We start from the raw sequence: 12,570 nt of genomic DNA, 5'->3' as shown, positions 1-12,570 counted from the left end.
ATCATTCATCTTTGAACCCTTTTCCATGCAATATGTTGTAATCAGCTGTGTGAAGGCTGCAGTCAGAAGGAGGCAATTTATTGGCAGCAAAAAAATCCCCCAAAAAACAGGCTATTTTTTTTTTTTTAACTCTGTCCCTTTTTAGACAGCACTACAAGGAGCACCAAAGCTGCAATGTAGAGTTAGAAAATGTTGCTATAAATCATGGAAGATGTTATCTGAAAGGAGAAGGTTTCTCGGTAGCTTGGCTAAAAATGTCAGTTTGAAGATCAAGGGGTGTCATGAGGCAGAACGTTTTTACTTATTTACTGCGCTTGATCTTTTCAGTAAAGATCTGAAAATGTAACCGAAAGCAGTCCATGATAGATGTATTACCTCTGAATGTTCCAAATTAAGAAGAAGTGTGTTTTTCTATACATGAATTATGCCTTTACATATGGAGAATGTTAAAAGTTTGAACAAGTATGTTTATGGTGATGTGAAAACATGGTGACGGGACATTTTTTGGTGTATTTTTAGTACAGGAGGACTGAATATGAACATGTTTGCAAGTTATGTTGACAATATAGCATTACTTAAATTGTAACTTATTGTTATTTAGTGCGTTTTTGTATATATGCTTTTAAAATCAATCATCATTTATTGGTTTTATTTTTTAAAGACGTTTTTTATTTAGTTTATTCCAAAATGCACCTCACCTAAAGATACAGTTTAGCATTCTTAACTAATAACTGCAATTTTAGCGCTTATTTTTATATATATTCAAGTATATTTTCAATGGGTATGTTAATATTTACATTATGTTTAAGCACAACTATAAAAATGACATTTTTATGAAGCGTTTTTTTTAATATAGTTGTACTTAATTATGAATGTGTTGCTGGATATCATTAAATATATTATTTTCTAAGTGTATTAATTAAATATTAATACAAAGATTAGCTTAAGGAAGACTCTTTTTTTCTACTTTGATAGTTGTTTGTATGTTTTATATATTTCTTTTTTTTTTAGGAAATTTACCAAAAGTATATGGAAACTTGAACTTAAATAGATTCATTAGCAGCTACTGAAAGGTTTTGGGTTTAATATCCTCCTGAGACCCGGCCCATTCATTTACGTCCTCTGTACTGGACATTTGTTTTTGATCGATATCTTTTGACTCATTTGAGCTGCGCTACTAAATCCTGACGTGTTCAATAGACGACTTTTCTAATGATATCTCTAGTGATTGGATGGGATGAGGGGAACTTTGTTTGCATGCTGAGACAAAATGGAGACAGCAGCAAAATATGCCTGCCAGGAAAAGAGAAAAGTTAAGTCAGAAATTGTTAAGATATCCTTTTTTTACCTGTGATAATCATACATTTACTTGTTTATGAATATGTCAGGAATTATAAAATGGGGTCAGAATTCAGTTAAAAATTTTGTCAGGAAAACTAATCTCACCTTTATGAATGTCACCTGTTATGGACGTGGGGGTTAGTACTTTGTTTACATTCAAGTTTCTGCCCCAAAACACAGTTCTTTGTGGAGTAATAAACACACTGAATGCAAAGTAATTAATGTAATAAATAAGTAATTGTTTATTACTATCTTACATTCAACCACTTAATTGTTCTTTAATTTAGTTTCTTAAAGTTTCATTAGAAAATGGATTGACATTCTTGTTTTCTTGTTGGCCTATTTTGATTTTGAAGTGTCGCTGTTTTGTTTTTTATGATAAAATTGTTCTGTTGTCTCTAAAATGAAAATATTTTTATAAAATTCTAAATTGTGAGTTGTTGTTTTAGCTCCAACAAGGCAGGAAATCACAAAAAAGTTACATTGAGAGATACTTTTTCCTTCAGTTCTCAAGAGGATTTGAATGTAATAAAGTCTGGAAAATGTAGTGTAAACAGCTGTGTATCTTCTGTATTCCTTTTATAGTACATGGTGTTAAAGTTGTTTTAAAACCAGATCTTTTTTCTCCTCTTTCTCTTGTGTTTCTGCTGTTCTTCCTTCTCCAGTGTTTTCTGTCTCTCTCTGTTTGTTTGTACATGTCTGTCTCTGTTGGTGTGACTCTCATCACCTCCTCTGATTTCATCAGTCTACACATTTTCCTCTCATCATCTCATCAGTGCTGATGTACTTCAGTTCCTCCTCCTCTTTCCACCAGTCTGCCAGTGTGCGCGTCTCAGTTTCTGATTCCTTGTGTTTCTGACTTCTGCTTTAAACCCTGTTTTCTCTGTGCTTCAGGTCCATCTCTACCTCAGTTTCCCAGCCTGCTTTGCTTTGCTTCTCACCACCTCTCATCCGGCCCTCCTCTCTCTCTCTCTCTGTCTCTCTGGCCTGATTCCCTTCCTCCCACTCAGCTATCAGCCTCGTTCCTCTGCAGCCTCCTTCTGCCTTCTCCTGCCATCTCCTTCACCCTCATTCACCTCCATCCCTCCCTGAACCTCGCAGTAAATTGTTCTTAACCTTTGCAAGTTTGACTCGGTGTGCATTTGGGTTCCACTTGTTGATCTCGACACTTTTGGGAGGTTTTAAATGTAAAGAAGTGCTGCTGTTGTAATGAAAGTTTACTTTGAATGATGGCTAAAGAAGAACAACTCAATGTTCTAACTGCAGCATATAACATCAGTTTCAATGGTAGTCTAAGGTGTATAATGCTGAGAAAACATGAAAAATAAAATAATGATGCATTTTTATTAGGCACAAGGAATGTACCTCTAGTTCTTTCATTTATTTTACTTCTTTATAAGTAAATGTACCTAAAAATATTAAACCAGAAATCATTTTGTATGCAATTGCAACTCAGGTTGTACAGTTGAATACAGTAAAGTTATGTAAAAATGCACTGGCAGTATATTTAAATCAAATCTGCTTATACAATGTATTGTTTTTGCACTATATTTTGAATAAATTATACTGCTGATGAATAGTGGTATACAGTTGTAGTCAGCAGAAGCACCTCAGAAGACAGAATGTGCTTCTTTTTTTTTTTTTTTTTAAATCTACTCTGTTAACCCTCGTGTCGTCCTGCGGGTCAAAATTGACCCGTTTTAAAGTTTGAAAATGTGGGGAAAAAAATATATTTTCACAGTGAAACTTCTGATGTCCACATTTTCAACATTTTTGGGAAATGTTGGAGCATTTTTTGGTGGAAAAGAAGAAATGTTAAAAATGTTTCTTAAGAATATTCACATAAAAATCAACCAAAATCCAGCAAATTTCGCTGGATTTTGGTTGATTTTTATGTGAATGTTCTTAAAGAAAATATTAGAAGTTTTACTGATATATATGGAATCACTTGAGATATTTTTAGGATTTTTTTTAAGATTTTTACTCATTTTTTGAAAATATTTACAAGAATTTTCTTGTCAAATTTGAGGGATTTTTTTTTTTTAAAAAAAGAATACTTTTAAGGGAAACTTTTAAGGAATTATTGGAATTTTCTTCAGGAAGGTTTTGCAAATTTTCAGAAATTTGGGGAATTTTTTTGCTGAACTTTTGGATTTTTTTCAGACTATTTTTTTGGGTGCCCATAAGCGAAGACAACAGGAGGGTTAAAGCATTTCAGTGTGCTACTACTGAAGTGTTTTCAATTTAATATGTAACATATAGAAATATTTAAGAAGTAAACTAATAATTCACACACACAGGCACACGTTTACATTTTTTCTTGGGATTTGACGAACATAAAGGACATTTGTCTGAATTTTACTCACAATAGATAAGAAATTAAATCAGAAATTGTTCTTTCTTTCTTTCTTCAACTCAATCTCCTCTCAGAGTGAGGACCTTCCCGAAGGACTCGGCCTTACTGGGCAGGGACACCGTCCGGGCCCTGATGTACTACGCTTTGAAGGTGTGGAGCGACATCGCGCCGCTGAACTTCCACGAGGTGGCCGGCAGCGACGCAGACATTCAGATCGACTTCACTAAAGCCGACCACAATGACGGATATCCCTTTGACGGACCGGGGGGAACAGTGGCTCATGCGTTTTTCCCCGGAGAGAGATTCACAGCTGGAGATACACACTTCGATGACGACGAGGCCTGGACCTTCAGATCTCCAGGTGAGGAATACAGTCGGCATCACACGTGTGTCATTTTATACGTTTCATATCACCGGTGAGAGAAAATGAGTTACTGAGTTAAAAGGCAGAAAACCAGTACTGTGCAATATTCTTGGAAGCATCTCATCAGAAATTGTGAGACTCCCAGAGTGCTGTGAAATAAAGAAATTGAAACGGTGAGTGTCTAGAAGACTTAAGGAAAATGGGACAAAAAAAATGATTGAAGCTGGTGTGAACTACCATCGTCACCAAAAGTTCTGTATCCAACACCAGAACTCCGATTGTACTTTGGAGTCAAGCTGTGCTGCCAGCTTTTGTTCATGTTCCAGATTCTATAATTAAGATTTTATTTGTTAGAACTAAAAATACAAAATATAATAGCATCAGTGCGGTGGCTACAGCAGCGTTGATGAGCAGATAAAAGACGCCTTTTCATTTCCTCCAACTGCCACAAACAAGGAAATCACTTTAATATGTCATTGACACCCATGAAATCTGTTTTTGCAATTAGCAAAAAGATCTGAAATTTGCTGTCGCTTGTTATGAATCGTACTTCGTACAAGAACTGAGTCTTTTAAATGTGAACATTGGTGGAAAAACATGGCTTATTTGCATGAATCTGAGTGTTTTATGTGACAGGAGTAAAAGCAGCTGCTCTAATGACAGTCGATAAAAGAGTGATTTGGACACGATGATGTGATATTCAGGGATGTGGACAAACTGTTTTGTTCAGAAATATCAATCCGTCTTTATTTATTATCATGAGGGACAGTGGTTCAAAAAAAAAGTTAGTTTGGTTGGTATTGTAATCAGTATTTCCATGATCTACTACATTTAGCAGCATACCTTTTACTACAGTTGTATCATATGTATATTTATATATGTTAAATAGTTCCTAGTTAGTTGCAAAATCATGCTGTAAAATAAGAGGCTTGGTTCAGACTGAACTCCAAAACGGTTGAAAATAGAAGTTAAAATGCAAATAATACAGTTAGTTAGTTAGTAAAAATAATACTGTATTAAACTGAACATTATTTATTTGTTTTATATCTTAAATTAGCATGTTTATTTTGCTACGAATGCTTCTGTTCTTATTGTCCTGAAGCCCACTTTTAAATGCAGTTTTACTTGTAACAGTGTGTTTTTACGCCGCAGTACTTCACAGAAAAGTTTGACTCTTTGGAAAAAATTAGATATGTGGATAATGCTGACATGTCTGTGTACTAAATAGAAATGCTAATAATGATATTTATTTATATAGCACGGCTCAGGTGGCAAGTGCAACTCAAAGGGGTTTACATCAAGACATGATGATAAAATAGAGCAAAACTGTAAAAACAATAGTGATGGAACATAACACAATAAAATACATAAATCCATAGTAATGGTAATAACTTGGTCCAATACCAGTAATTTCCAAGCAACCGCATGGAAACTATATAAACAAAAGTCTGAGAAGATTCATTTATCAGTTTTATTTGACACGACCAGCAGCTGGCTAACTGAGCTCAACACAGAGACTCAAAATAGTCCACATGGTTCCGTTTACATCTTCTTTATCACACAGATTAAACGACCTAAATAGATTAGTTTTATTTTGAACACAGCTGTGTTTCCAGTCTTTATGCTGACCCAGGGGTGTCAAATTCATTCTAGTTCAGGTTCCACATTCAGCCCAGTTTGATCTCCAGTGGACCGGACCAGGAAAATCACAGCATAATAACCGATAAATAACAACAACTCCAAATCTTTTCCTTTGTTTTAGTGCAAAAAAGTTCACATTTAATGAATTATCTTTTTACAAATCATTATGAACAACCTGAAATTTCTGAAGAAACATAAATTCAATTTCAACAACATTCAGCCTCAGTTTATCGTTTCCACATTACAACTTCCAGATCACAGTGTCTACAAAGGAACACAACATTTAGTCATCTGGAACTGAATGATACAGTATTTACTTTATGATCAAAACAATAAAACTCAGAAAAAAAACAAGACAAAACATTGCAAAAATGAGACACAAAACGACAAAAATGAGAAATGACATGAAACAAAACAAAAGAGACAAAAAAATGTGACCAAAAAAGTTACAAAATGACAAAAAAGACAAAAAACACAAGCAAGACAAAAAGGAAACACAAAACGACAAAAACAACACAACACAACGAATAAAACAAAACACAAAATGACAAAAATAAAACAAAAAACACAAGTGAGACAAAAGCGAGAAACAAGACGACAAAAATTTGAGACGACAAAACCGACAAAAGTCACACAAAAAGACAATAAGCAACAAAAACAAGAGACAAAATGAGACAAAATGACAAAAGAACAATGAGCAATCTAGTATTTTACTTCAAAACAACAAAAGTGAGACACAAAACGAGAAAAATGAGAAACAGAACGACAAAAGCATGAGACAAATGCCAGAAGTCAGACAAAAAATGACAAAAAACAACAAAAACGTGACAAAATATTACAAAAACAAGAAAGAAAAAGACAAAAGAACAATCTAGTATTTTACTTTATGATCGAAACAACTTGTCATGGTGTAGAAATTATTTTAAATTTATAGTTTTACTAATTTACAATCTGCAGTTAATGTCTTCTCTGTAATTTTTACACTTTGAGGACCGGATTGGACCCGCTGGAGGACCGCTTTTGGCCCGCGGGCCGCTTGTTGGACACCCCTGTGCTAAGTTCTTGCTGCTGCCTGTTTTCCAGCTCTGCTATAGAAAACTAATAAGTCTTATAATATTTCCCATAATGTCAAACCTTCCTATAAATAATAGATCTGAATTCTCCTCCGCTATGACTTATCACCTTGTAATATCCCAGATCAGACACTTTCCACGTTTCTGCACTTCCCATATTGAGAAAAATATGTTTGTGTGGAAACACCACAATGATCACGTGATGAAGACAGAAGCAGAATTCTTCTCCTCACATATTTCTCACTAAAGTGTGACAGAAAGGCCCCTCCAGGCTCACTATGCAGCTGCAGCAGGGATGCAGATGATGCTGATGGTATCGATATCAGTCTGTGATATACAACCACAACCTGTGTTCATTTCCATTCTTCTCTGTAGCCCGGCTGAAGCTGGGAGCCATATGTTACTGCAGCTCAGTTTGCTCCAATTAAATCCCCAGCAGGCTGCAGCGGTGTCACGACATGACGGCACGATGCTCGAGTAGTTTACCACCTCATCTGCATGGATGGGGGTTTAGATTAATGAGAGCATGGAGGTAAAGCAGGGACGGGTCAGAGGTGGGTTCTTTCATGACCCCAATTATCGCTTCAAACTATCATATGGACAAACAATGCAGAGGATTCAAACAAATGAAATGTTTCTGACTTGTGTTTCTAGTCATAAATTACTCAGCAGTGACAGCAGCCTGATGGAAGCGTTAAAAACAAGCCTCTTACGGAGTGAAAAGCTCTGAATCATCGTACCTTGTGAGATGCTCCTGCTTTCAAGGCCTCTTCTTCACTTTCTGTGATGAAGGGTAAAGTGCTCATCAGATAGCACATATCAGTCGTTTTTATTTGTAAACCAAACGTCTAGATCTCCCGCTTTGTTTATTCACCCTAAAGGGGTTTGTTATGGCCCATCAATGCCAATAAAAACAACCCAGTTTACTCCTGTATCCACAATTTATGTGATTTTAGACAGAAATGGTTCACTGAAGACAGCATAATTTCCACGTGATCTTTTTCTTGAAAGTTTTGAAAGTTTCATCCATGTCTTTGGACTTTGATCCTCTAGCAATGTGGAATTTTACCTGTAGGCCAGGGGTGTCAAACATGCGGCCCGCGGGCCAAAACCGGTCCTCCAGAGGTTCCAATCTGGACCACAGGATGACTTTGTAAAGTGTGAAAATTACAAATTTACAAACTGCAGATTGTAAATTAGTAAAACTATGAATTTAAAATAATTTCTAGACCATGACAAGTTGTTCTGATCATAAAGTAAAATACTAGATTGTTCTTTTGTCATTTTACTGCTTGTTTTTGTAATATTTTGTCTTGTTTTTGTAGATTTTTGTCTAACTTTTATCGTTTTGATCATAAAGTAAAATCCTATATCATCAGTTCCAGATGACTAAATGTTGTGTTCCTTTGTAGACACTCTCTGATCTGGAAGTTGTAATGTGGAAATGATAAACTGAGGCTGAATGCTGCAGATGTTGAATTTATTTTTCTTCAGAAATTTCAGGTTGTTTATAGTGTTTTGTAAAAAGATAATTCCTTAAATGTGAACTTTTTTGCAGTAAAACAAAGGAAAAGTTAGGAGTTGTGGTTATTTATAAGTTATTATGCTGTGGTTTTACTGGTCCGGTCCACTGGAGATCAAACTGGACTGAATGTGGAACCTGAACTAGAATGAGTTTGACACCTCTCATCTAGGCCAAGGCGCTGACTAATTATAGAATTTCAAATCATTTCTCTCTTTGTATTGCGCTTCAAATAATAATTAACTGTGCAACTCTGAAGCAGTGTGGTATTCAGATGTTTCAGCCTGACATGCAGCTCATTTTACTGCACCAAAGATGCACTTTTAGAGGTAAAAAGTGACCCGCTGTGTGCACTCATGATTCAGACTGACTTTTAGTTCTGTTCGATTGGAGTGCAGCCGATGATCCAACCACAGTAAACCTCTAAACCTGCATTGACTGTTAAGCACAACATTTAGTTATTGTGATAAATCCGATATTGTGAACATTAGCATTTATATGAAATCATGTTTGTGGCCACCTGGCAAAATGAAGTCCAATATTCATCCTCCTGTTAGCTGTCTCTACCAACGCCTGAGGGAAATATCCACCTCATTAAGTGTTAAGTGTTCCGCTGTGTTCACCAGCTAGCCGCTAACTTTGTCTGTTTGCTGTTTGGTACTTTAGAGGGATTGTAGGAGTTAAAACTCATTGAGAACAACTGCCTGCAACAACTGCAAAGAAAATTGAGAAAAGTGAGAGAGAGGCAAAGTTGAGGGCATGAAACAAATTCCATAGAAGCAGGTTTTCTCACTAGAGCAGGGAGTCAAACTCATTCTAGTTCAGGTTCCACATTCATCCCAGTTTGATCTCCAGTGGGCCAGACCAGTAAAACCACAGAATAATAACCTATAAATAACCACAACTGCAAATGTTTCCTTTGTTTGAGTGCAAAAAAGTAAATTCTGAAAATGTTCACATTTAAGGAGCTATCTTTTTATGAAACATAACAACTTGTCATGGTCTTGAAATTATTTTAAATTTATAGTTTTACTAATTTACAACCTGCAGTTAATGTCTTCTCTGTAACTTTTACGCTTGGAGGTCCGGATTGGACCCTCTGGAGGACCGCTTTTGGCCCACAGGCCACATGTTGGACACCCCTGCACTAGGAGGATCATTATTTTGTCTTCATTTTATATCAAAAGTAGCCTTTTGCATTCTGTATCTACGAAAATTTCCAGAGTCTGTTAGTCAGAATAACAGGTTACATCCTTTCTTCTTTCTCAGTCTTTACCTATCAGTGGTTGTGAGCCAGATACATCTGCATGCATCTGATGATTGCTGCTGGAAATGTATTAATTAAATGTGGCCCATTCATGTGACAGTCCCACATCTCCTGTTGTGTTTAGCAGCCATCCAGTCTGCTCAGTGGCTGAAAGGATCGCTGTCCCAGAGCTGCCAACTTATCTAATTTAACACACTAAACACTCACAAAAGGAGCTGATGCAGACATAAAGGCTCTTTGTGTGCACTACATTAGCTTCTGCAGCCCCAAATCATGGAAATTAAAGTTGTCTCTGAATGCAAACAGCCTAACTGGAGAGAGAGAGCTGGGTTTACAAACAGAGCCTGACCTGTTACCTCTGGATACAGCATATTATTATCCAATTATCTGCCCAGATGAGAAAAGGAAATTGAGGAACAGAGATTCCAAAGACATGATTGAGGTCAATTAGAAACGCTCGGTGCATATTTTGGTCACATACCCTTGATTCCCCAAATTCAACATACTTCATAACTTATGAATGAGAGTTCAAGAATTTGACTTCTATTTAGCTTCCACTTCTTGGAAGTTCAGTAAACTTTGATTAATATTTCAAACTCTAATTTTCATCCCTCTAGATGCTTTTTTTTCCATAAAGTTGCGAGGATTCAAGGCCATTCCTCCTCAGCAGTATTGATTTCATGGTCAGCTCTCTATTTGAGTTTTAGCAACTAAGGGTCTGAGCTGTACTGGAGCACAGAATATCATTACTGCCTCACTGTACTTTCCAATAATCTACATACGGGTAATAGCATCCTCGCTCCGTGGATGAAAAATGCAGAGTATGTGGGTCAACTGTGGATGCAGGTATCACCAGAATAGATTTCTAGGCTGCTTCTGAAATTAAAAACTCAGTCAATGCCTCAGTTCTTTTTCTGCATCTGTAAAAAGTGAGAGCCTGTAATGTCAACAAGTCCTCCACCTTCAAGCGTCTGCTCAGTTAGCCCTCACGGATATTTTTAACCTCCGTGTGGTGTTTTCGTTAAAAACAACTTTGTTAAGCTCAAGGTGAGACCCAGGAACCTGTTCGATCAGGAGGACTAAGAAAAGTGGCCATTAAAGTCAGAACAAATCAGTCAAGGCCAGAGGGGTTCCGTAAAGGTCGCATCAGGTTCATGCAATCAGGCTAATTCAATACAGGGTCAAGTAGTCGAGATAATTGCGTGTGTGCACTATTTCTGAGCAACAAGGAGGTCGAGCAGGGATCAGATTGATCCATGGTGACTAGAAGCAGCGGTACAGAGAACTTCCTGGCCTTGGATGCTCACCATTAGAAACATATGAAGACATGTCAACAACAAAAACGGTCATACAGCTGCCAGGAACAAAAAAAAAATAAAAAAATAAGGTGATTATTTAAATGCAAGTAGCATCTAAGTTAGAATATAATAAAATATTTGACACAACCTGATTAGATACAGCATGGATTTTGCTTCCTCACTTTGATAACGATGTCATTATCATTATCAAAGCGTGGCGCCACAATGCCAGGAAATAAAACCGTTTTTAATTTAATAAATTTTCAAGATGCACAGCAGGAAGCAGTACCTACTGTTTTCGTTTTATTATTATTCATATTATTAATTGGAATAATAATGAATACAAGCTAAGTCAAGTACTTCATGACATGAAGCAGATGAATTTAAATTCTACATTCAGCATCATGTTTAACTTTATTGTTGATGACTTGCTGTTAAATATTAATCTAGTTTTTATACATGCTAGTTACTATTATTCTGTTGGGATGCTTTAGATCACATACCATGTTCATTCATACCACTGGTGCAGATCTGCAGGCTTTTGAAGTGTGTTAAAAATGGGAGAAAAAACACAATTCTGGGGCAGTAAAATAAGGAAGAAATATTTTCAAAAATCAATCATTTTAGCTTGTTTGTGACTAGTGCTGACTGCAACGTTAAAGGATTAAGATACATGAATGCTCAGAGTGCAGTCAGGTTAGATTTTATGTGATTTCAGCATCACTGAGGCTCGACTGGTTCAACAGCCGTCACGAAAAAGTCAGAAAGTTCAGGTTAGAAAAACATCTGATCGCAACTTTTTTACTTTAGTGGATTGATACAAAAATAATTCTTTAAAAAATGGCGTTAACCATCCAAAAGCCTCCAGTTTCACTTAACATAATTTGAGTGTATCGTTGATTTTTAACTTTATGTTTAATCTATGATCATGACCATAATTCAAGGTTTATATGTCTGTTTATATGCCATGTGATCATTTATCATTGTGGGGAAGCTCAGAAATAACACAAGGACCAAGTGATTAGATTTTGGCAGTGATTCGGCTTGTAGTCTGGATTTGTTAAAGATTTCCGTATCATTACCAGATAGCGGCATCACTGTAACCATGACAACAAGTGAACACTACGTCAGCTGCCTGCTGATGATCACATGATTGTGATCCTACTACAAATCCACCACTGAGGACCACAAATTTTACAAATTCCATAATTATTTATTATGGAAACAATCACTTATTAATAAAAAATGACTGGATATCACTAAAATGTCAACTAAATAACCGTCCCAATTTAATAATAACCACCTTCTAATGAGCTAAACAATAATAAAATGAGCTGATTCAAAAAATGTTTGGATTGTGTTCTTTTTATTAAGTTGAGATAATCATGACAGATATTTCTTTCTGGCAATATATCAAATTTTATATGGAAAATAACTAATTGTATCTGTGTCCCAGAAATCACTTTCCACTAAGTTCCCCATTACAAAAACACCTCTCAAGGAAGTGTGTTAATTCCAGATCACATGACCTGCTCCACATGATGTCATTTCCTCCTGAAGAAAAGACTGGCCAGACTCCAAGGCTTTCTGACTTATTTAATATAAAGTAGTCAACAGGTTTACTACAATATCTTTAGAAATAACTTTCAATTTCAGTTTTACTCAATTGTATATATAATATTTAGAAGAATCTTTCTCTAAAAATGTC

At 36.0% G+C, this 12,570-nt stretch overlaps 1 protein-coding gene and 1 long non-coding RNA gene across 4 annotated transcripts in view; both read left to right on the top strand.

The window, feature by feature from the left end:
- The window catches only part of LOC129347324 (uncharacterized), a 496,469-nt gene that overhangs the window by 437,965 nt on the left and 45,934 nt on the right, over window positions 1–12,570 (top strand). The gene's annotated exons all lie outside the window — the stretch shown is intronic.
- LOC111578831 (matrix metallopeptidase 17a) overlaps window positions 1–12,570 on the top strand; it is a 133,264-nt gene that overhangs the window by 91,814 nt on the left and 28,880 nt on the right. The window contains exon 5 of the mRNA XM_023285800.3: window positions 3,772–4,058. Coding sequence (XP_023141568.2) covers window positions 3,772–4,058 — 287 coding nt within the window. The remainder of the gene's footprint in view (window positions 1–3,771; window positions 4,059–12,570) is intronic.

This window comes from Amphiprion ocellaris, chromosome 17 (genome assembly GCF_022539595.1).
Source record: "Amphiprion ocellaris isolate individual 3 ecotype Okinawa chromosome 17, ASM2253959v1, whole genome shotgun sequence".
Classification (NCBI taxonomy): Eukaryota; Metazoa; Chordata; class Actinopteri; family Pomacentridae; genus Amphiprion; species Amphiprion ocellaris.
This window is presented reverse-complemented; position numbering and strand designations above follow the sequence as displayed.